General features: G+C 42.0%; 1 protein-coding gene across 1 annotated transcript in view; it reads left to right on the forward strand.

The window, feature by feature from the left end:
* CALCR (calcitonin receptor) overlaps positions 1 to 26,008 on the forward strand; it is a gene marked incomplete at both ends in the record, with an annotated part of 171,774 nt that overhangs the window by 132,422 nt on the left and 13,344 nt on the right. Inside the window, 4 exons of the mRNA XM_082311199.1 lie at positions 15,089 to 15,242; positions 20,382 to 20,442; positions 20,545 to 20,611; positions 23,188 to 23,406. Of these exons, the coding sequence (XP_082167325.1) occupies positions 15,089 to 15,242; positions 20,382 to 20,442; positions 20,545 to 20,611; positions 23,188 to 23,406 (501 nt within the window). The remainder of the gene's footprint in view (positions 1 to 15,088; positions 15,243 to 20,381; positions 20,443 to 20,544; positions 20,612 to 23,187; positions 23,407 to 26,008) is intronic.

The raw sequence follows: 26,008 nt of genomic DNA on the forward strand, positions 1-26,008 counted from the left end.
AGCCCCACTGCTCTTGTGTCAGATCCCCACTGTTCTCAGCACTAACTGCCTGACATTTCCCAACAAAGCCCCCGAAAGGGACAGGTGCTCTTGGTGGCCGCCTGTCCTTTCTCACAGACACACAGGCTGGGGAGGGGCAGGGTTGGCGAGAGGATTTTTTCAAAATCCCCACAAAAGATCTGTTTGCTGCATTTTTTTTTTGCTGCATTTTTTTTCTTGGGAGGTGGTAAATCAAGGCAATAGCTTGCTTCACTGCTCTTAGATAGTGATACAAATTGTGCCGGTCCCTCAGCTGATAAATATGTACAGCAGATCTCAGTCACCCAGCTCTAATCTTGCTCCCTAACAGAGCAATCGCATTGTGCTTGCCGTCATTACAGCAGCCCCGGCTGACGTGAAATTAATGCAAGCCTGGGAATCTCTCAAGTTATGTCACAACACTGATCTGCTTGTCTTCTAATAAGATCGTTCAATTATGGTTCAACCATTTATCCGCTTCTAATTTTGTGAAAGCAATTAAACATTAGCACCTGATATTATTTGATCATGTGTGTGTCTCTCAAATATGTCCTGGTTAAGTAAGCTAATTAAAGCTTACTGGTTAAGGAATCTAATTAAAGCAGGAAATATATAGACTAAAGAAAACATCACCAGTTCCAGGGACCATCTGGAGATTAAAAAATAGAAGAGCAGAAGAATAATTAAAAAATCACACATTTTGTTTCTCCTTACTGCATGGCATCATACCTGCGTAGGCTGTGCAAGAGATGCAATGAAAATACACTTGATATTTGAAGATAAAAATCTGGCACATGATATCAGGCACCTAAATTGAAGCAAGATCATTACCTCAGGGTTAAGAGTGATACTTCCTGACAGCAGAAGTAAATTATCAGAAGTGAAGTGCTTTAAACTAAAAGTTGAGGCCACGGCGAGGACTCTTGTGCTCTAAGATTTCATTAAAAAGCTGTATCTAGTGCCTTTGGGCTGGATCATTATTTGGAGTGAAATCTTGACCCCAGTGAAGTCAATGACAAAGCTGTCAGAGGCTTCAGTAGAGCCACGTAGCCACAGGACAGGTAGCGGCACGCTGAGCATCACCTGATGAAACCCCCAACCTCCATTGCTATGGCGACAGACAGTATAGAAATGACATAAGTGGTTACTTTTGGAGGCCGTGGAGCCCCAGAGCTGTGCGGAGGTTCATGTATGCAGTCAGCTTTCAGATTTCGGGCCAGACTATAAAGAGAACGCTTAGTGTTGAATACAGTCACAGAAATTGCCCAAGCTGGTGTCCTTCCACTGCTGTTACCGAATATAGCTGTGTTAGCAAACCTGGCCACAGCTAGTTAGCTAAGCACGCGCTTTGATGAACAAAGCCCTTGTTTTGCACTTTCTTCTTCCAAACCAAATTTGCATGTCTGAACTGCTATCTAGAGGTGAGGTAAAAAACTTGGGGCCAGAACACCTGGGGTGTCCCATTTTTGTTCTGCAGTCAAGTATGGGATGAGGGTACACTCACTGCTTGATCTTGCCTCACTTTCTAGATTTCCCTTCCTTAGGAAAAAAAACAGAAAAAAAGGAGGTGAGGTGACCTGCTAATACGTTCAAAGTCTCCTGACATTATTAGAGAGTGCATTCTGTTATTTTTGTGACATAATAAATTTGTAAATACATGACTGGTAAAAGAAAATGAACTGCCAGGGGTGAGTTTTTAACACATGATGAAATTACATATAGTCTCCATATGAGTATATGAAGGTTTAAAGAATTTCTGTTAAAAATTTACTTATTCTACCAAGTAGATTCCCATAATATTTTCATTTTAATGCTGATTAACTGAGCAAATGAAGGCTTTATAGCTTGGGTTTTTTTCTATCCCTATTGCATCCTCTGTTTTATTAAGTCCATTTTAAGATGACTTCTTCTGACTTTCTGTAGTTTGCTGCATTTATCCACTTTCCACCTGTGCATCTGCTGAACTTGACAGGCTCGTGTGTGTGTGGCTCTTACCTCCAATATATACAGAAATACTGAAGTGTGTAGAAGGAATTTCAAAGAGTCACAGCTATCCCATCTGTAATGGCCATATACAGAGATGAAGAAGTTGGTGGTATTTGTTCTGCAAGATAATATATGTGTTTCCACCCTAATAGCGCCTGCTTTTTTTGTCCTGCATAAAATTTCACAACAGATTTTAAATATGCAATGCCATGGGAAAATACTTACAGTGAGTATATATTTATGAGGATATCAACAAATCCATACAATTTTGAAAGAAGGAAGAAGGTTATGTTAAATAACAAAGAGAAAAGACAGGAGGAGCAAGAGAGGAAATTCATCCCTAACACCAAGACACCCACATTCTCCCTGTATCCAGACACAAAAGACGTGAGACAATCCAAAGCATCGTTTACATGAGGAGAGGTCATACTGCATCCTTACTTGCATATAGTTTGCTGCACAGGGTTAAACCCTTTGGTGATCATTCTGCTCATGTAAAATGGTAAGTCAAGCCACTTTTTCAATATATCTTAATTTGCTTTTTTTCCTGCTTTCTGGTTATATAATTTTTTCTCTCTCTCTCTCTCTCTTCCTTTCGGATTTCTCTGGATCTGAAACGGTGGAAGAGGATGATGTGAGCTCAGGTGGCCATACAAGAAGCAAAGAAGCAATTAAAAAGTTTCAAAGACACTTGAACAGAAAAAAAACAGGACACATGTATGAACACTTATTTACATATATTGAAAAATGTTACTTGAGCTAATTTTTTGTATGTTGTATCTAAAGTAGCAACTGCATTAATTACACTATTACTGGAACAGATTTTGTAGGAAGGGGTATGTTCTATCACCTTCTTAAATGAGACTGACACAGAAGAGGGTGATCTGTGAACAGCACATTATGTTCTCCATTAAAAACCATGGAAATATAAATAAAACTTTTCCTGACTAATCTTTTAATCTAGCCTTGCACATCAGATCTGTATTTTTCATTTTTTGTATTCCACAAGACTAGTGATTTTAATACTCAATTCTGAAGGGGGTAAAGGAAGATATAGCTAATGACTGGAGGGATAGCTTTGCTAATGAGAAACTGAATAATTGATCAGCTCCATAGGCACCAATATAAATATGTTTGTAGATGGGACTAAGTTTGGTCACAAATCAGTAATGACTCAGTAATTGGAAACTCATCCAGAAAAGCTTTAAGAGCTCTTCTTGCATTTTTATCACTTTCCTGTTCTAGTAGAGATAATACCTGTTCTCTTCTTTCTCTCTCCAGGCTCTTCTGTAGTCTCTTCACTTTTCAAGTACTAGTTTCTCCTTTGCTTCTGGCATTGTATGGTGTGAAAGTTTCGATTTCAGTTGCAGTTTTATAGTCCACAGCAAGGGCCAGTGCTCTACTGGGAACTCCTGGGAGCTCTGTGTGGGCTCTCATGCTTGGCCATGCTATATCTGAGAGTAAGGACCAAGCATCCATTCAGGCATGCTCCAGTCTCACTGTCAAGTCCCAGTTCTCCGCCACACAGCTTATTTAAGCCTTAATGTATAAATACTCTGTACCCCCTCTTGCATGGGTACAGCAGTAGAGCTGGTAAGGGAGAACCCAAAGCAATCCATGTTTTATGACAAACACCGTGATCTCATTTTCTTAGCAAGGACAGATTGGGTGTGGGCTGTGCTGAGCCTGGCACAGTCCTTTCTACTAGCAGTATCTGTAATTCAGCTCTTGCTGAGGTGGAAAGTGCCTTGGACATGGGGTATGATACACTGAAGCCTGTTCTTGCCTCCTTGTGTTGATGTAGATATACTTTAAAGATCCTGAGCTAGTTTACCACTCTAGCTGACAGTACAGCACGCACACTCTGCCTCTGACAGGACCAGCAGCACAAGTATTTCACTATCATTGAAAAGTTGCTATCACTGTGGGCATGAGGTGGGATGACAAAGCGCATTACGTTTATCTGTACTGCCTGAAGCCCATCTCCTAGTAGGAAGCAAGCCTTCAGGAGAAGCCTCTAAGCTGCTTCCCACTGAGCATTATTAGTGAGACCAAGAGAAAGTGAGAAAGAAAGCGCAGAAGCTGGTGTCCACCAGCATTACAGTCTTTCTTTAAAGCAAGGCCATAGTAATATTAAAAAAAATAGTATCCTCATGGACACTAGAACACTATAAATAATCTCACCATTGACTAATTGAAGTGAAAACCATGACTGTCCAAGTGTATTAGGTTTTCCTCCCTATCACTGTAAAACAGTGGAAATAAAAAGTTGAGCAGTGTGGGAAGATGAAGAGTGTATAAAGGGTAGTTACTGTGATTTATGGGGTTACGATGCTGTTGACTTCACCTGTTCTCAAAGGAATTGACAGGGAATGAGAGCCAAGAAAACAAAGGAGATTCACAGCATTTCAGGGACAGGGTTAATTTTAGGTCTTTTTACCATGTAAGCGTTACCTTCCACGTCTCTTGTTGCTTTCACTTCCCTCTGATGTAGCCTGGCAGAGCCTGGAGGGGGGTAAAACATATTGTTCTCAAATGAGGGGCCCATAGCTGATACCAGTGAAGGCAAATGGCAAAAATGCTGCCCCGTGTGACTTGTGTTTGCCTCGGTAGTCCCAGCAGTTCCCGCAGTGCAGCCTCCCCTGGAAGCAGCAAAGGTGGAGTTCCCCAAAGGAGAAGGGTGCTTTGATCCTCTTGAGTTGTTTCATGTATTATGCTCAGGGTAGAGCTTTAGGAGGCTCCATTCTTGTTAAATTAATTTGAATCTTTATTAACATAACTATTTCCAGAGCTTTCTTGTCACTCTCAAAGCATCTCCAAAGTCTTTCATCTTAGTACATCTGTTCCTCCATCCTGTTTCCACTAGTTTACTTACAGGGACTTCCACAGCCAGTTTAGCCCCAAAGAGATTACTCAAAGATATTCTAGAGTATCATAAGTAACCAAAGACCAGACTTCTAGCAGAGAATTACTGGCCAATGCCTAGTGGCCATGTTTCCTGGGTCTTCTCATGTATATTCTGCGCTATGATACCGTCAGTGTTTTTGTGAAAGCTGTTGTCATCTTGCCTAGGAGCCCTTCATCTAATGACTTTTTAACGTCTTTTTAAAACATTGCCCTTCTGCTGCCTCAGATATAGGAATAAGGCTTGGGCCCAGTGTGTATTTGTGAATTTACAAATTGTGCAAATTTTGTGCATTCCGAGATTATATTTACGCATTGACTTCACTAGGACAAACTGGCTCAGCAAGGTTGGCCTGGAGAAAATAAAATATATTACTTGCATTTGTGTAAGTCAAAGAGGGCCAAAGTCAGTCTCCAGTTACACCCATGCCATTGAAGTCAAAGGCTTTCCACCAGTTTTGTGTCTTACCGCACCATATTCAGCGCGAAACTCTGACATTTTTTATTCAGCTCCAAAGTAAAACAGGAGCAAAAGTGCCTGTTGTGGGCGAGTGAACCAAACCCCTTAATTCATCATTTACAAGCAAAGGACTGAGGCTGTGCTTTAGCTTTGTAGGTGCCCCAGAATAATTTTTGTCATCTACCAAAAAATACTCAAGTCCCATTTGTTTTCCTTTCCCTGAGCAGGTTCTTGAAGACAAGCTCACGTCTCCCATCCCTCCTATTTCCCCTGTGACAGATACCTGTCTTGTCATTAGCTTTCACCAGTAAAGCAGACAGCAGGTATTTGAGTGGCACAAGTTCTTTCCTGACATAGCAAATGCTATACCGGGACAGGAGAACCACAAACTGTCTTTTGAAACAGGAACCAGTGTAGGCACTAACATCTTTCTAAGATCCATTTAACTGTTCTTTTTTTACACAAAAAGGGTGCCACTGGTAATTGGAAAATCAATAGAAAGAGAGGGAGAACAAGAAGGCTTGGCTCTAATGCTGAGGTTTAGGGAGAAGCTGTCCCCACTAAGGAGCATTTTTGAATTGGGCTACAAAGCACCGTATCACATTTCTGAGGTTCATAGGTGCAATGGCTGAGCCTGAGAGGTGCAGGCAAGCACAGTGCCTGATGTGCATGTGTCTACAGCAGGGGTCACCTCAGGAGGTGACAGAGAAAGGAAATTCCTGCTCTGTCTGCCTCTGCCCTCATCCACAAAACAGGACTGACACATGGAGAGGACAGTCCCTCCTGCTGCCGTTGCATTTCTCTAATATTAGCAGAATTGCACTTCTCAGGGTATAATTCTTTGCTTCCTAACAGCATTTGCTGTCTAGAGTCCTCCTCACCAGTCCTGTCCAGCATTGCTAAGCCTCAGGGACAAGGACAATGCAGCAGTACTGTGCAGGATGCACAGGGATGGGATCTCCTGCTCTCCAGGTCCGGCACCTAGGCACAGCCAGCACAGGATCACTGACAGTGTCTTGTGCCTGTGAGCAAAGGGCAGTGTGACCTTCCTTGGGGGCAGAGAATGACTGTGACTTTGGTTCAGGAGAATGTGTTCACCTTCAAGAGGATGAATTTGTTTTATGCTGGTGAGTCATTTGCAAATGAAGTTTCTGCCAGCAGTAAGCTCAAGGGCAGTGCCAGGACTGTGCTGCACCAGTTTTACCCTCATTGAAATCACTGGGTTGCACTGGCATAACACTGCAGTAATTCAGATGTAAATCAGAATCTCTTCTTCCATCGTAGGAAAGATCAAGTCTTCCCCCTCCCATGAGGTTCAATGAGATTAATGCAGACAAAGGGATGTTGTAAATTCAGAACCAGCCAATATTCAAAGAATCCTCACAAATTTTCAGGCTGGAATAATATCTGCATTCATTTTAAGACAGATCTGTCAGGGTCTAAATGGCATGAAACACAGCAGTAATTCCCATCATTTTTCCCAAGGTCTTTATATTCTTGTTTATATTCTCAAAACTCTCAGAGTAATGGAGGAAACAAAGCACCATGTAATCCTGGTGGTGTCAGATTCACTGATCTGATGCGGTGTGCCATGCCCAGAATATGAAGTATGGATGATTAAAGGACATTCACAGCATTCATAAATGACACTTCTGTGAACAGTATTTGTGGTTTATGTGGAACAACTGAATCTGGGCTGCGAAGAAGTCAGTCACTGTCTCTGAGAAAGATCTGAGCCTTCTCAACAACATTATTACGGTTGCTTTCTCAATGGAAAGGCACCATCAAATTAACAGCTGTCATCATGAGGGGAAAACAGAGGCTTAAGAGTCTAATAATAAGTATTTATTTTGGGACAGATTTCCTCATCTTACTTTCCTCAGGAATTATTCTGTCTACCTTTCCGTTGCTTACTCTTCTTTCAAAGCAGTATCAATTAGTAGTCTCAGGTTTCTCAAAACTGTTGTAGCAGCATGTAGGGAGGGACCATAGCTTTCATGTAGCCCAGTCCCAAGGTATTTCATGTCAAAATAACCCAGGTTCTATCAGATCCTGTGGATGGTATTTCAGCAGTGTGATCCCTTCACGCAGCCTCTTGTATGGGAGGCGGAGTGCCATTTCTTCCAGAATTGTGACTCCAGAAAGGACTTTGTACTGCAAAATGCATTGTTGTCCCGAAGCAGAAGGCATCAGGTCCTGGGGCTTGTTCCCAGGTTTTCAGGCTGCATCTTTTCTACGCAGGTGAGGAAGACCTGCACTCTCAGCCACAGTAAGGATGGAAGCCAAATATCTGGCACAGAAGCCAAACTGCAGATTTAAATGTCTCTGTGAAAAGTCTGATTTGACCTGTCATTCTGCCTAATCATTAGGCACCTGCAGCGCCTCTGGACTTTGAAGCTCTGCCATTGTGGCAGTGAAAAGTGAGCACTCCCAGGACAGCTGTTTTCAAAATCAGCAAACTCTCAGCATCCCGGGTCTTGCTGTCATCGACTGCAATTCTCCTGTCTGGCCACAGTGGCCATTTGCAGCCACTGGGGTTTTTATATGAGCTTGTCATAGTAAAGCACACACTGCCTCTATGTGCAAAATGGGTGAATCTGCTCCAGATTTGCTAAAATTCATGACATACCTTCAAAACTGCTGCTCAGGAAAGGTGTACTTATTTTACCCTCAGAACTGAACTGTAGCAGTCCCTGAAAGGCTGGTGTGGAGTTGTGCTTGACTGAGTTCTGACACTAATTCAATTCTCCATACTTTACTGAGGCTTTTTATTATTTTTCCCTTTGGTTTTCCTCAAGACATGGGAGAGGTTTGTAATGAGAAAGTGAAGATGACCTAAAAATGTAGGGTGGGACCTGGGTGACCATAAATTTCTAACAATCAATCAATTGCACTGTCTCCTGTGCATCTGAGAGACTGAAAGGTGAATAGATGATATGTCATTAGCCCCTAAAAACGCAGGCATGGAAAAAATGTCAAGTAGCAACTTCATCTTAAATGTCAGATCAACAAGTGCAAATGCTAACAGTTGACTTTCTGGTGGATTCTGCGCTATGCTGTACAGACATGGCGTCCCCTAATGAACTGTTCCTGCACTTTCCACACAAGGCCTCCCACAAGAGGAGCGCATTTAAGCAGCTTAAGTTTTGATATTTCTCTGGGAATATAAAGCAATTATGTTTAGAAACTTTGCTGTTGTAGAAGCAACTACTAATTCAAGTTAATTCAAATTAAACTTGAGGTTCCTCTCCAAGTTTTCCTTAGCGTGTGTCTTTAAAAGGATCTACCTAAAATGTGAGAAATTTGAGTGGGAATTGGTCAGAAAGTAGATTTTTCAAAATCCCTCAGAAGATGGACATTTCCAAAAGGAATTACTCTCAGAAGGACAGTACCATAACGTTTCTAAACCACAAAATTTTCCCTGATACTGTGCTGCCACAGCTATTTTCCTCACTGGGATCTGTCTGATTAAATGGCAGTGCTACCAGTGCAGGCAGCTGTGTCAGTCCAGGAGACCATTCTCCTCACTCACACCTAGCTGAAACAGGTCAGGTGAATAAAATGCAGAGCGCTCATTCCTCTCCAGGGACTACTTCAGTCTACACATCTATACTGTGAAGTCAGACATCCAGGTTAGGCGAGATGAATGCCATCCGTACTATTTCATTGCCCTTCAGTGACTGCTGTTGCAGACCTGTGTTATTGCCCATTTTCAGCCATGACCCAACCATCCTGCTCCTCTTGAAGGTATTTAAGACCAAACAGAAGTAGCCTGAAACAGAAGAGTAATAAATGAAAGGACATCAAAGTGGTGGAGGAGGGGTACCTGGAATAACTGAAGCTCTTACCCCATTTCATTGGGGATTATCTCCCACAGCTGGGAGAAGATGGCAGCAGACCTTGTGAGCACTCTGACTCTGTTTCCAGCCCAAATGAATGGCAAGTTGAGTAGTTCCTGTACTATTCTTTAAGGCTACCCTGACTGCCCCTGTTTTCTCCTCCTCGGGGCCCCTCTCTGACAGCCTCTCTCCCCTCCTCCATCAGCCAATCTCATCCTTACAATGCCTTCCTGAAAAGTTGCCTCCCTCCGGCAACCCCAGCTCAGAAACCAAGCTGGTTGGGGGTGACGAGGCTGCGTTTTCCTCTGCCTCACACCCTGCGTGATGCTTTCCATGGTGCACCCTGCTGGCAAGGAGCCGGTGGCCGCCACGCGCTGGCAGTGCTGGGTGCACCACGGGAACCCCGCGGGAGCTCAGCCTGGCGTGGTGCCCTGCAGAGTTCAAAGCTGCAGCCCCAGGAGAGCAATCGCTACAGTAGACGGGACTCAAGGATGTGTGGATGTAGCTGTATTAATTCCTGTCTAGAATGCCTAATCTGGGCTGACTGCTTCACTATAGCATAGACATGGACACAGATGCTGTTAAAAATATCCCCTGTTGTTTAATTTCATATTTTGCTTTCTTGTAACACAAAACCTAGGAGCCCTCTGAGCAACTGTGTACATTTTGTTCTGTAAATGGTTTAAAAGTATATTAAAACATTAATCTTATCCTGAGCCCCTGTGTGCCAGGTTTCTGACTGGAACACAATTTAATGGATGACTCATAGTAGATATATTGTATAATGGTATGACATTCTGATAGCCAGTGATTTACAGCTGCAATACTTAGCAGTGTCTTGCTTTGGAAAGTCCTTTTATTGCTTATTTGTGTAACATATGGATACTTGGAATTGAAGAATATTTTCATAGAACAGTGTTCTAATAGCCAGAAAAAAAACCAAACAAACAAACATGTAAGGCAGATGAGTAATCAAACTTCAAGCTACTCCTTTAAAATGCAAAGTTAAGAATGTCTGAGAATATATTGTATTGCCTTCAAACTGAATTTGAATAAATCATGTCTGGCCTCCGTGGCAAGCAGTACAAACTCTCCTCGAGGAGGGTCCTTTGCTGCTGTGCACTGGGGAGGTTCACAGAGGTGAAGAGGAACCAGACTAATAAGGTCAAATATGGTTATTTCCCTTTAAACAAAGAAGTGCACAGCTGTAGCGATGGCCCGTATAGCTGGCTTCGTTTAAAATCAATAACTTTGGTTGGCCTATTCTTAACAATGTATTTGAAATGTCGGTCGGGGGCACTTCAATGGATAGCAAGCATTTGAAAAGAGAGGTTTCATTATGCACACTGAGGGGCTGTCCCACCCTTGCTTTCCATAGGGCAGGCTCTCTGGAGTTGTCAAGTATTGGTATAAAACACAGACCACTGAACTTGCCAACCTGAGTCCCTTCACCCAGGAAAGCATCATGGGAATGAGGACATGCAGAAATCTGTACAACTTTCCTATGACAAAACTGAGTCAGTCCTTTGACTGAATTACTAGGAAGACCTGCTCAAAAACAATTAGCAGTTTATTTCACATTACATTTTGTTATCATTATTGCAGATAGTATTCTGGGTTTTATGTAGTCTGAGTGCTTTGGTTTGGTTTGCCCTAATGGCTAGTGATGGTAATCAATGCTGCAGCTTTCTGTCCGTAAGCTATTAACTGATAACCAAGGAGAGCGTTAACAGAGAAATGACAGGTACATGTGATGAGGGGCTGCTGGATTAGCTGAGGGGAGTGGCATGCCAATTACATTACTGTGCAATTGCAGGGTCCTGCGTAGGCAGATGGACCTTTGGGACTCCTTTGACAGGACTGGAACATTAACAGTATTTATAATACGCCACTATATCCTGCAAAACATTGTAGACACCAGTTCTAGCTCCTTCTTGTAGAAGGAGAATAAATTATTCTATTTATTCTCCGTGAAATGCTTCCAGCATCCTTTTGCAGTGCTTTCATTACATATCACAGGTGTTCACAAGAGTTGCATGACTCTTAGCAAGGTTTGCAAGAGAGGACAATATGACTAACTGTATTCCTCTTGACCCTTTTTGCCCCTGAGCAATTAGCCAGAATTTAAGGCCTTTGCAGGTTGCTTTCATGAGGAAGGAAAATTAAAAATAAAAGAGATTTTTTTCTTGGGTGCTCTCCTGCAGATCTGTAAAGAACTTTCCTCAGCTTTTGTGTTCATCGGTGCAGTGAGAACAAGTAGCAGGAGGCAGCGTCCTTGCTCGCAGATCAAGTTTCTTGCCAGGCTGTAGTCTGCCAAAAAAGGGTTCATTCTTGGCCATCCTCCCAGAGCCACAAAGGAGCTGCTTTCTTAGGTGCTTACCTGGCTTTGGGGGTTTTCCTGGTAATTGTATCACACTTTCCCTTGCTACATAGCCACCAACCGGTGCAGTGCAATGCTGCCTGTCTCCAGGCTCTCGACAAGAGCAGCATTAGTTTATTGCTTTGTTTAGGAGACAGGCACACCAGCCTGAGCAACAGTTCCTGGCCTGCACTAGAAAGGACCAGCTATTTCTTCTCAGCCTGCCCTGCTCATGAATTAACACCCACTAGCTTCAGTCGCCCACACACCCATAGACTGACAGTTCATGACATTTTACTCTCCTTTATAGTGTGAAGGTGCTGTGATAATCCTTTGAGTCCTGGATTTGACTGTGCTGCATATTGTACAAGGCACAACAAGGACAGACCCTCTGCCTCAAAGAACTTGCAACAAAACATATTTGACTTCAGCAGAAGACAAAACCCCTAGACATGTTTTTTATCGCAAAGTTAACCATCAGTCAGTTATCAAGCATGGAAGTGGTGGAAGATTTGCCTCTGTATCATCTTGCAGTTTTATTTTACTTGTTTCTGTAAGAATAAACATTTCATAAAACTTACTAGTTCTGCAATGCTCCCGGCTAAGACTAATGTACACCGAGATGTTGGTTACATTTGTCATGTTTTATTTGTGCTATGCATGAATCTGGTTCTCATCAGTAACAGGTTCTTCTCTTCTACCTGCTCTGACATAAGAAAAACACTCTTTTTGTTGTAGGAAAATATTTCCACTATGTCACTTAGCCACAGATGAAACGTGCTGCATTTTCTAGCTCATCCAACGCAAAGCCTGATTTTTGCTGTAGTTTAATATGAATTTGACATAATTCATCTCAATGCATTGTTGTGCTTAAACTCTTTATGCTAACTTTTTCAGATTCATTCTCAAATTAATGTGATATGGATCTACGTAGTAATCAGACCCATCCTTCATGCTTTGCCAATGGTATTCTTACTTCTTTAACTTACTTCATAGGAAGTGATTAAATTCCTCAAAAGAGTCATGAGCTGTCTGCATGGCCATTACTCTAAAAGATAGGTATATGATTTCCTTTTTAAAGCCACAAGTGATAGTCCACATGGAGCGTACAGGGAAGAAAGAAATGTTGAGGAAATGAAGTAAATGAAGTTTAGGTATGTAGTTCTCAGGCAGTGTGCTTTCTATGTGTGCATTTGTTTGAGCTACAGATAAACATTCCAGCAAAGACTCACTTGGTTCAAATTGAAGGTATGTTCACTCGGTCTCTGCTCAGAGAATCGGTGAGCAGTGCAAACAGCTGGCAAAGAGAAGCAAGGATACTCTGTAGTCGTCTCCATTTCAGTTTGGTGATATGAAATGGTGAAAGCATTAAGTTAAAGTGACAGGTTTGAGAATGTACCATGGATTTTGTTGCAGAACTCACTGGCCATGCTCTGCTCCCCTCCAGCTGCCAAGCTGCAGCGCGAGACCATTCCCAGAGCCCCGGTGGCTGGATGGAAAGCTGGGGTGACTTTGGCACTGGCAGGAGCAAAACCAGCCTGCATGCAATGTGCAGGCACCCCGAGTCACTCCCACCAGAGCCATCGGGGAAACGACACCTCGAGCTGTTGGGTGAGCCCCCCGACCTGCAGCTCCTCCGAGGAGATCCCCACAGGGGAGCATAGGGCTGGCCCAGCCCAAGCCTGGGACACAGCGGATTTCATCAAACCTGTCTGGAAAACTGCTGTAATGGCTGAGAAAGTTTGCTGACTTTTTAGGGTCCAGGGTAGCTGGCTGATGTCAGGGTGCCACCTGAATGTGTGTGCAGCCTTTGAGAAGTGCCTGTCAGTCAAGGCAGCCCTTGTGGGGATCGATAAGGGGAGAACGGAGAAAGGCCGGCTGCCAGCTGGGAGGCTGCATTGAGCACAGGCGAGGGAAAAAGGCAAGAAACATATTGACCCAGACCTGTGAAAAACAGTCTCAGGATGATTTAAGAACCTTAATGAACACATTTGCCAACAAAAAAAGGAGAAAATAACTTCTTCTTCCTTTTTTTTTTTTTTTAACTTTTTTCAAACCACGGTACAATCCTTTTTTGACATACTTTGTAAGAACTGTTCAGACGTGGTGTGGAAAAAAAGATGTGACTGTCTGCTCTGCCCTGTGCAGTGAGCAGAAAAAATGAATCACCAAAAATAAAACCCAGTCCTTCAAGTTAATCCTGTCGGAATCCTGTATCCTAGCCTATCAATAGTCCTATATCTTCATGAGCACCAAGCTGCACTGTAAATGTTGAAACAGAACTAAATGCACGTGTTCAGGCAATTGCTTTGAGAATGTTTCTCAGCAATGAAGGTGGTGCACTGGATGGCTAACAAGCTTTTCTGGTCCACAGGGGCATTCTGAGTCCCCCCAGACGGATGCAGAACGTGCAGTCCTCTACTTGCTGAACTGCCCAAATGTCTCTTTAAAGAGACAAGTAAATCCTAAAGACATCTCTTACAGCCCAGGTTGTCAGCTTGGAAAACTTCTGCAGAAGTTAAAGGGAAGGAGTATTTTCCTGTGGCTGCAGATGAGAACTGTCACTTTGCCATTGCCGCTGTGACCTCAGATTTCCAAGGAGCACGTGGTGCTCCCCCAGGAGCAGTGGGTCTCTGCCAGCACAGCAACGCCCTCCCACTCCTTCTCCTGGGTGCTGGTGGCATGGAAGCCCATGTGGAGGACCTCATTGCCCTCTCCAAGGAGGCGGGCAGACATGACATCCTCTCAGAAGAGGAACAGCATTGTCCTGCAGCAGCTGGCTCTCTGGTAGTGGACAGGACACACTTTCCTCCACCATCTGCCCACCACTTCCCAGCATCTCAAAGCCACAGTCTCTTGTCAAGGTCTATGTCTGCAGCCTCATCGGAACCACAGGCAGGAGCCACTTCCCAGCTTCACCAGCTCCGTTTAGCTCCATGTGTCACTTTGTTATTTGGACTAAATAAAGCAAAGCTGTCTTCTTGCAAAGAGGCAGAGCCAGTATTCCTGGTACCCTAACAAAAAAAGTCTCCACTGACAACAGCACTTGCCTTTTCGGAAGGAGTGAGTTCAGAACCAGGTGCAGTTTAAACAGTGAGTGACTCTGGCTCAGATGGGAGAGCTGAACAAACGTTATAAAAGTTTGATCAAAAGTAAAAGAAATCACCCAAACTGGAGCTTAAAGTTACTGTCTTCTTCACAGTCTTTCTTGTACATCTAAAGCAAGTTGCTTGTTTCAGTTCTAAAAAACATCAGATTTTGAAGGGGATTTTTTGTTATGTGGTAGTTTTTGGAGTGCTGTTATCATACATTTTTTCTATTTTGTGAGGGTCTGTTTGTTCACTTCATCTCGTTTATGAAAGTTTAAAATCCCTGTGACTGATAGGTGCTGAACAAACCCAGCAAGAGCTGGGGACTGTTGTTCCACTTTGCTCTCTTACAGCCTAGCAGTAATGTTTGTCTTTGCCTGCTTAAATGCAAAATGCTGGTCAAGCGTGTGACATTATCTCATTTATCTAACAGGTAAGCTGCAAGGTGCTGCAATTCTTTCATCAGTACATGTTGGGCTGCAACTACTTCTGGATGCTCTGCGAAGGCATTTATCTTCACACGTTGATTGTGGTGGCAGTGTTTGCCGAAGAGCAGCGCTTGCACTGGTATTACCTCTTGGGCTGGGGTATGTATGTTATAATTTGTAGCAAGATGGTCAATTCTTTCCGATGTTTGAATTCTTCTAGCACTTATACACCTGAATTGTTGTATTTATACCACCAGATCATAGCATAAGATTGAGTTCTTGGGTCCTAAATATAAGTGCCTTTATTTGGATGGGCCTAGAGACTTACAAAAATCAGCAGGAGTCAGTATCCGTATCCATTATTTACTGCATCTTGGGATTTGCTGAAAGAAATGCTTAAGTTTTGTTAAGCAAAGCTTTGGGAGAGAAATAGATTTCTCTCCAAACACATCTCTTTTCTGAACAAAAGTTGTCTATTTTTGTCACTTTATATGCAAAAATATTAATCTGTGACAGTATCTATAAAAGTATATTTTTTCTGGAATGAAGAAGAGGAAAAATCAGTATCTATGTCTCCCAAAGTGAAAAAACACAGCATGCAGAAAGAGGAACCAGAATTTCTCTGGAAGTGAATCCACTATCAGATATATTTTGGCAGCTGTTGTTTTAAAGGACAAGATTCAATTTTACCTCCACAGGAGTAGATAATGGCTCTGCTGTCAGGGCTGATTTTGTCCAACAACAGTGATCTCTAAAGTATTTCAGAGAAACACACAGGTGTCAATAAGCAAATCTCAATGACATTCTGTGAGAGAGGTTACAAACCCTTACACTATGGATGCAAACTGTATGTAGTCGCATGCATATTGCCCAAGGAACCATGACTAGGTCTGGTCCTTCATCTCCAAATATGCAGATCTCTTCTGTTTTTACTAAGGGATCCCTTGCCTTTTAATTAGTAGCAACAGCAGATTTTTATCCTTTGGACCGTCTGGTCCAATAAAAGGCCATATAAATACAACCAATGCATTACAGTGGAGTGCAGTCTCTTTCACATTTAAATGACTATTGTAAATCCAGTCCACATCAGTGTTGACTGGAAATCATTATCAAGAGCTTTTGCCCCCTTTGGGAACCATGAATCTCTGGACTCACTCCAGTTTCTGGCAAGCCAGTCCCCATATCTTGAAACCACTGGTGCAGCTAAGCAGCAAATGATGGACCTTTATCCATCGTCCCACTGTACTTAGGGATGTTCACTTGTATTCATCTCTTGCAATCCCAGTCTGAAGCAGATAGATAGAATTTACTCTGTATTTTCCGTCCTCTTTGGAACTGTTATACTTGTTCAACATGATTTCATTTACAGCAGCAAAATAAAAAATAGCCCTACTGCTTAAACATAGAAAAATTAGGAATTAATTAGACCAGAGAAAAGTGGCCCAGTTCTAAATGTTCTGAAGAACTTTAAAACTCTGACTTCAACCAGTAGTTAGGCATCCAATATCAGGTCCTAAAAAGGCAGTAACAGCAAAGTGGAAAGTTGTTCTTCCCCTATTTGGATTTTCGTTTAAGAGCCTGGTAACTTACTTTCTTCTTACGGTATAAGACTTAGTACTCTGGATACCTACATTAGATACCTAGCAAATTAGCATGATTTTCTAGTTTATATGGATTGTAGTGCCAGATAACACTTTCCAGGTACGTAAGAATTCATCTTCGTTTTTTATTTGTTTTGTTTGTTTGTTTGTTTGTTTTAATGAGAATGCCATCATGCATCCTTTTTTTCTTATGAGAATGGCATCTTTTCTGAGAAGAGAGGGACTTGTCATGCTCTTGGAATTTAAAGTATGTGGAACATCATCAGCTCTTAAATGAAGACAACCTTCCTGAAGAACCCTAAATTGAGTCAAGGCTTCTGGACTTTGTCAATCCAAATAGCTGAGCCCTTGTGGAGCAAGCAACTGGGCTATCACAAAGTTTTCATAGTTCAGAATATTTGAATATACAAAGTCTGATAGGACTCTGCTTTTGAAATGGCAACCCTATGTGAAGAGTCATTTTAAATGTTTCCTTCCAGATATTTCATGTCTTGCAGCATAAGGCTTCCCAAAATAGTGTCATTCCATATCCAATTATGCAAGAGGAAAATTGTCGTAAACATATTTTTTTCAGCTGACATTCAATTTAGGCAGTGCAGTTTATTGCAACTGGGACACCTAGCCTGCAGTGAAAGCTTATGAGCTAGCTGTAATATTGCTGAGAACAGCACTAGCAGTCATGGTGGGTAATTCAGTGAAGTTATCTGATAAGATACCCATCGGTATCTGCAGCACTGCCCAAGAAATAAATAGGGTGGTGGCTGTGATAATAGGATGATGATATCTTGAGGCAGAAAAGGTTAATAAAAATGGACACAACTCTTGACTATGAAGTCTGCAGCATTTTTAATGAAACTAGATGAATACTTCCACAAAAAAAGTAATCATTAGCACCTCCTAACTAAGGCAGAAATCATTAATAGCAAAATGATCTAATTAGAACTATCTGGCCACCCCTTAAATTTGCATAAATCAGTGTAATTCCACTGATTCCAGAAGCAGTAGTCACACAGTCTAACTTTAAACATCCAGCTATGTTAATCAATGGAGAGAGATACCTTTCTCCAAAGGGCAATGCAGAGCAACCAGAGCAGGTTGTGCTCTGAATTACAATTCAAAAGATCAAGGTAAATGTACGGGGTAAAAAGATGAAGTTACTGATTATTCATTGTTATAACTAATTCCTATGCAAGAAGATCTAGATTATTTTATTTGGAAAAATCACTAATGACATTTGTAAAACAGCTTTATAAGAAAAATAAAAATCTGAGCAAATATAAAACACTTCTACAAAAGGTTTGAGATGATTGAATGGAATCTGACATGGACAAATGTATTTCAAGGCTGATGCCTTCAGGTGACCCCTTCTCTGGGAACTGCTGCTGGGGATGTTATTTCTCATTTGTTATTGTTTCACTGGGTCAGGAAATCACGCTTATGCAGGGCAAGAAAGCAGTATCAAATGTGTGCATCCAGCTACAGTCCACTCTGTCTGGCTGCTTCAGGCAGCTTCATCCACATTAAAGTGAAAAGGGAATAATTTATTTGGACAGTGCTGCAACAAGAGTGCCTTTCAAATTCAACTGGAAATACAATTAAGCATAATTGCCAGTTTGTGTCATAAAGGACCTGGCATGACCTAAAGGAATATGTCATACCTTTTCCTGGGATGCCTGGGGTGAGACCTTTTTTAGGTTACTCACTGCTTACCACGTGTTGGTGGGACCCCTGGAACGACACATGTTGTGCCACCAAGACCCAACAGACCTTGGTGCTCCAGTTCTCATTAACTCTCTGCCTTTTGGCCCTTTGCAAGAGAAGAGCAACACCTAGCCCTAGAAGAGCCCATTCAGCCTGCAGCTGGAAATCTGAGCCATAGACTGTCATGAGCTTCTTACCCTGTAACCGACTAATGAAAACTTTCCGTCGCGTTCTTAAGATTTGCTTGTGAGTTTGTTGAGCCAAATATTCTAGGCTAATGCATTTAGCAGAAGAAACAAGGTCCCTTGGCATCATGTGGAACGCTCTACTCGTGATACTCCAGGCCAGAGCTTTCAGATGAAGAATTTTTCTATTACAGAAAGGTCCCTTAAAAATTGCACTTCAGTCTGTCTGTCAAAAAAACTGGCCCAGACTTACTCCATTTCCAAATCAAAAGGATTTTCTCAAACTGTCAATCCCATAAGCTTACCCTGAGGTTGGAAGCTCCTTTCTTTCTGTTCTGAGCTTTTTGTTGTTCTACCGTGCATCATCACCCAGAAAAGGTATTCTGCAGCCAGAGGCCAAGTAATCATTTTCTAACAATATATAAAGGAGAAGGCAATCCAGTTTGTTCTCCCACAGCTGCATTGTCCTCCCAAGGTAAACTGCAGTAAGAACTTTTTTTGATAGTAAAGTAGCTGTTGCTTAAAGATACCTGGAGACATCAGTGTCCTATTTACATACTTCTTTGACTTTATTCTCACTCCAGCATTGGCTGGCCTGTGGTCTGAGGTAACACTTGCCCAGAATTTAGATAAGGATTCTCTGTCTCTTCTAAAAGTGCTTATGAAGTCACTAACACCCAAAGAAACAGGGACCCACGTTCTTCCCTCTGTGACTAATCATGGTATCAGCAGGACATTTTCACGCATTTTTATTTGTAATTATAGAATATCCAAAGCTCAGAAGAAACATCCATGGTTGATAGGGAACAGGCAGGAGGACACCAAAAGTGTCCACAAAGCTCTCTGCACAGGATAGACGAGGCAGTAGATCATCTCCCCACTGGCCAGCTGTCTGTATGTGCAAGGTTGTACAAACTGGGGCCAGTATTATAGTGCAGACTCCCCAGTTCCAGGTTTCTAGCCTATTGGAGGGGACACAACATACAAGCAAGCTGAAGGAAGATGGACAGGAGTGGACCAGATTATCACTCTTAATGTCAGGCTGGAAATAAGAATTTGAGGCTTCCAGTTTGTTAAGCATGGCATGTTCCCCAGCCTTTGGCCTGGTGCAAATTTGCTCCCATCGGCTCCCTGTCAGAGCAGTGGCCTCCCCTGAGGCTTCACAGATAAGTCAGGAGATGTGGATTTTTGGTATCCACAGTTCCACTCCCTGCTGAGATGAAGTTGCACGAGGTTGGCTTGGCTGCACAGAAGCTGGGAACCTGCAGAAGATATCACAAATCCCCATCCACCAAAAAGCCTTCTGGCTCCCAGCATTTTCTCTTGTCATAGGCTCCAAAAGAGCAACTCCTCACTCGTTTATTGCTTCATAAGCTGGCGTGCTAGTTAATGTGCCTCCCTCTTGCTCAACAGTGATTTACATGGTTTTAACAAGTGTCCCTGGTTTCCTGAGGGAATACTCTGCTGAGAACCAAATGATCTCTGCATCCTTCCCACACTGCCTGCTCACACCCTTCCCTGCACAAGCCTCAGCAGCGCAGGGCAGCCTGGCAGCAGCTTTGTAACGCCCCAGGAGAGCATGGCCTGTGGGCTTTGCTTCTCCTTTTGGCCTGCCTTGAGCGTTATTCCCTTTTGCATCTCACCATCGAGGTAATGCTAGGGCCCTGCGTGCAACGGGATTGCAGTTCTTTCCTGAAAGCTGTGATTTCGCATACATATGTTTTGTGGACAAGAGACTTATTAGTGTGTGCGCCACATGAAATTCAAGCTAAAATAATACCAAGACTGATCTATAACTTTAATCATTTCAGGGTTCCCTTTAGTGCCAGCATCTATTCATGCTGTTGCAAGAGCCAGATACTTCAATGACAAGTGAGTAGCATGTCTGTTTTTGAAAGAACTTAGCATTATTTAACTGCGTAACACATTTTATTTGAGTTAATAATAAATTTTAATGGTGTATTTCCCCTCCAGCTGCTGGATGAGTGTTGACACACACTTGCTCTATATTGTTCATGGACCTGTAATGGCAGCTTTATTGGTAAGACTATTATTTGCTATCAGCAGTTTAATAATTATTTTAGAAATGCTGCTAACCTGTACAGAATAGAAGTTTCTGTACTTTAAGTATTTTATTCAAAACTCAGAAATAGCTAGAGGTTTTCTCTACTCAGTGTTACAGTGTCTCAATACTTTTCAAAAAGAAGTCCTGTAAAGGGACCTCCCAGTAAAGCATCAGATTTTGAGGCAAACAGAATCACTAACTGCTTTTGAAAATCAGGGTGGTCACTCTCTCCCAACGTGACTTATTTGTGACCAATGTACTGCATTTATGTGACATCAATGAGGCATTTAGCTATGCCTTAGCTGGGGTGAGCTGAGTGCAGGCTGGTTGCTCAGTATGAGTTTTACTGGTCACTGAACTGGTATGGTCCAAAGGTAGGGAGCTAAACTAGCCCAGGAAACGGACTGGACTGGGCTGTCTGGGTAGGAAGACAAGATTCAAAGTGCAGCTTGGCAAGGTATGTATATGTATATCTAGCGTCTTGTATGCCAGTGGTGCTGTTTGGCACGGTAACCCTGACCTTCCTGAAAGGTGCAGAAAGGGTTTTATTCAACCCAAAGCCCCAAGTTCACCTCAGTGTGTCACCCAAGATGCACTTTCAGCTTTTGAGCTACCTTTTGCTTGCAAACATCTGCATAGACATACCTGCAGTAATTACCTTGGAGATCAAACAGTAGGGCAGTGAATACTGGGAACACCTTTCAATAAAGAAACAAATTTCTGTCTAATAGCTGAAAAAAATGAAAAACTTTCTACCCTTTCTTGAGAAGCAGTCTTGCACATCAGCAATGTGAAGAAGCCCATTCCTGCCTGCCATATATAGAGTCTGCTGTTCCCATAGAATCACATCCATTGTGGGTTTACTGGTTCAATCTTGATTGCTTCTGCTGTTGTAATGCCAAGTAACTTCCAGGAGAGGCCATTCAACCTTTCTTTTTATCACCATGCTCCAAATCTGTACATCTTAGCTACAAAGAAAAAAGGAGGGACTGTTTTTTATGGAAAAAGAGCAATCTTTAACTGTTTTCAAATGAAGGCATTATAATTTCTGGCTTGTGCTTATTCCATTTCCATTATTTTTCTTGTGAAGATGTCAATGTCTACAGAATGTACTGCACGATTTGCTACAAAAATCCCATAGTGACAGACTGACTCAGAAGAGCTGAGGTTTTTTATCTTTGTAAAGTCTTTTTTCCACTTTTCACAGTTACTTCCAGAAATTGTAAAAGTGAAGGTTAAGCAGAGTGAGTGAAGTCAGAGTAGGATGGAGAATAAGGTTTAGATTTAATGCTGAATGGGACCTCAGAAGTCATTTATTATTCCTTTTTTTCCAGTAGAGCACAAATGTAAAACAGTTGAAAGGTCTCTCAGTATTTAAGAAGTGATGAAATGCTTTACCAAAGCTTACTGATTCATGATCTATTGTTGTGAAAGATTCAGCTGAAATTTCTCATATATCTATGGGATTTGGGCTATTAAAATATCTATGTAAGTTATGCAGCTTACATACTTATTTTAAAAAAATAATCTGAAAAAAAGTCTATTGAAGTTCCAAAGCATAGGTGCCTGATATTACTGTAACAGAATGGAAAAGAGCGATCTGGTTACACTGGAGAGAGAAGGTCTGTGATACCTAGGATGTCCACAGGGTGCCCACTGGGCTCATTATCAGCCTGGGTCTGCCCTGCCCGTTCCTCCGCAGCCTCTCAGCACATCCCGCAAGCAGCTCTTTGTGAAGCCAGGGTCAAGAGCAGGTTTCTGTATGCTGAGCACCCACAGCTGGAATCAGATTTCCAGAAATTTCTGAGGAGATGAGATGCTGAGCTACTTGGCATTGCTGACCATAAGGGTCAGGGGCAAAACTTTCTGAAGTGTCTGGCATTTCTGCCCTGAGCCAGCAAGTGTTAACTTTTACCTGTGGGTAGTGTACCACGGGGCTCCATGCAGTCTGGTGGAGGCAAGGGGTAGCCTAGGTTTTTCTCAAGAGCAGCCTTGCCCCCCTGCTCATACAGAAGCCTGAAGTATTGGCCCATGTAAGTTGGAGCACATTCCTCAGAGAAATTGTGTGCCCCCATAGGTCCCATATGCCCAGGGACACACTGGGGTTTGTCTCACCCGGCTGCAGACATCTTCAGTGTGGACCGAAGCAAAATACCTAGGTGACCTTCAGACTCAGAAGAGAGACATGGTTACTCCTAGGGGACAATTCGTCCATCCCATTTAAACTTTAGACATAAAAATGAGATTAATTTTTCCCTGGAAATCCTAACTTTGCCCACATCAGTGTCAAAACACCCAGTGCTTCCTAGAACTGATCCCTGCCTGCCTGAAATATCCATGCAGGCTTCCTAAGGGGAGCATGTAGAGCAGCTTTACATCTCTTTTCTGAAGACATTCAAGGTACTTTCCAAGGCCTGACTCCCAAGGAGCTGCCCATTATGAGCTACAATAAAGCTAGAAAGTTAGATTTTACTGCCATTTATGTGCTCTGTATTTTTATTTTGAATATCTGTTTAATTTGAATGCTTTCACTTATGGCTTTGCTTTTGCAGGTCAATTTTTTCTTTTTGCTTAACATTGTCCGAGTTTTGGTGACAAAGCTAAGAGATACCCACCGTGCTGAGTCCAACATGTATATGAAAGCTGTCAGAGCCACTTTAATCCTGGTGCCCTTACTAGGAATTCAGTTTGTTATTATTCCCTGGAGACCAGAAAACCGACTTGCTGGAGAAATATACGATTACATCATGCATATATTAATGCATTACCAGGTATGTTATATAGTAACAACTTCAGCTTAAGTGAGGTGCTTGCTGTTAAGTTAATTTAGCCAAAGATGCTGTTACCAGTTGTTTTGCCCTAAAACTGAGCACGACCGTGGTTTTGCAGTTCTTTTCCAACCACTCTCACATTATTGGGTTATCTGCCTTTGCACAAATAGCACCGCTGCATAAAGAGCAACCACAAGATAAGGGAAACAATGAAAAATGTAGCAAAAATGATCAGATGGCACTATTTCTAAACTGAGGAGAGAAAACTGAGATCACACAGGGCTTTTAAGTTCCAACACAATTTCTGTTGAAGTGCTCAAATTGACTGAAACTGGTGCTGTGAGGTTAATATTAAAATTAGCTGCGTATGCAAACTGTTGTACAGACAGAATGCCAACACACAGAAGAAAAGACTGAGACAATGAAGCTTCATTTAGGAGTTAAAATTCCATTATTAGGCAGTTTAAATTAAAATATGACTGACATTTTGATTCCATAACTGCTTTGAAAATACAAGATCATTCAGTAAGCCTGGTTTGTTTTCTTTTAGAAATGACTTTAAATGCGTGGTTATCTGGTTTACTGACTGTAATATATCCAGTCCTATATAGACTAGGAAAGGCAGATTTCTAATGCATTTGTGAGTAGTGGTCAACATGGGTGAGTACAGTGACCCACTTCTTGTTTCCTTTCATACAGAAGCTAAATGCAGAAATTATTTTAATGTTGTAGTAAGAAAACAGCTTAAAAAAAAATCAGTGATGCTTTTTCCTTAGATGAAGTGATAAATAATGCTACCAAAATCTATGCATCCTGTCATCTTACATTTTCTGCTTATCTCTCTTATCCCTTCGAAACTGTGGATGTGCATGCTACTGCATGCATAGAATAACTGAAGTTATAGGTCTATTTTTGCAGTATATGCCATCTTATATTACAGTTCTGCTTTAAAGGAATGAGAGTCTGTTTCTTCTGTTGTTACCTGTATTGTCACTTCTTCGGTCTCAAGGGCTATAAAAGAATATCTCCAAATAAGTTTTCTGGTGACAAGTTGCTTACAGTTTTAGCAAGTTAGGATAAGACAGAGTGTTACAATAATCATTTTACTCTTAAAACATCTTTCAAATCCTGTGAGGTTGTCAGAGAATTACAAAAAGAATGTTAATTATCTTAATGATCATAATTAGGATCCTTAATTATACAATAGAAAGTCACCAAACTGAGGTTAAAATGGAACCAGAAACAAAACCAAAGTATCATGAAACTGTTGTATTGATGGATGGGATTAGATGAGGGAGGGATCCAAGGAGGCAAAGTTTCATCTCCAATGGGTTCCTTCTGCCCTTGTCCCAGTCACCAGGAATGGGTGTCTCTCTGTGGCTTGTTGACCCCGATTGCCCCCTGCCAATACATTTTGCTCCGTTTCAACAGTGGGGACAGTGCTGGGGACACCGGTGTGGGCACATGGTGGGGGCTGCCCATGCCCCACTGCCGCTGTGCCCAGAGAGGCCACCAGGCATGCCAAGGGGTGACAGCCCACCCAGGGCTGTCCCCGAGCCAGGGCAGCAATGTAGACCTCACAGAAGAGCTCTTGACACCTCTGCAATATAATCTCAGTGTGCTTCCCGCCAGCATGTAAAATTTGGCCTTTTGGGAGGGCTGTGCAGTTGTCCTGCTACTGTGACGCTCCCTTTTCTACTTCAAGCAGATTTTTAATTGTATTCTAAAATAAATTTTCTTAATCCTTTCCCAAACATTTCTTGTATGCATATTTAAGATAGCCAGCTATATAATCACTCCTCTGGTGCTCATTTTCTTCTAGGACTGATTATGTAATTAGCAGATATTGTATTAACTTTGCTAACAGCTATATTTCCCCGCTAGCTATTGCGCTCTCACAAACCACAGCGCAGCCTGCCTCTCCATAAACTAGCAGCAGTCTATTAGTTTCTGCATCCCGTGGCATGTCAGTCATATACAAACAGGCATCATGGGTGCAATTATGGTTTTTTTTTTGGTGGAAAATATAATACATTCTCCATTTCTGCACTGGTTAAACGATTAATTTTTTTATGCCTTTTCTAGAACAGAAAGAGAAACAGTTTTTCAACAGCACATCACTGCTTTAAGTGAGCACGATGGTTTGATATATTAGTTACATCGTCCACGTACACAGAAATGGTGCAAACAAGCACTGCAGTCTATTGTAAAAATCAGAGGATTGAAGATGATGAATGAGAAAGAATTTGTTCCCACAAGAAACTGTGTAATGGTATTTCTTTCAGAGAATGTTTTTCCCAGTTGAAAAGTAACACATCGAGATGTTACGTGCTAGGTTTCCTCTGCTGAAGTCACTTTTGAATTACAGACGCCAGCCTGATTTTGAATTGTCCTGCTCTTTTTGCAGTGATATTATCAATGCTCACCATTTTAAACAGAAGTGGGTTTTCAAATATGACTATATGAGCAATTCACAAACAGTATATGTCTACCTCCCCTGTATCAGCTTGTGTCTATTTCATCACATAGACCAGATTCTTCTTAACAGATCTGTAGAGTAGATGTATAAGTGATAAAAAAAAAAAAAAAAAAAAAAAAATGA

Source organism: Platalea leucorodia (genome assembly GCF_965183815.1).
Source record: "Platalea leucorodia genome assembly, chromosome: 1".
NCBI lineage: Eukaryota > Metazoa > Chordata > Aves > Pelecaniformes > Threskiornithidae > Platalea > Platalea leucorodia.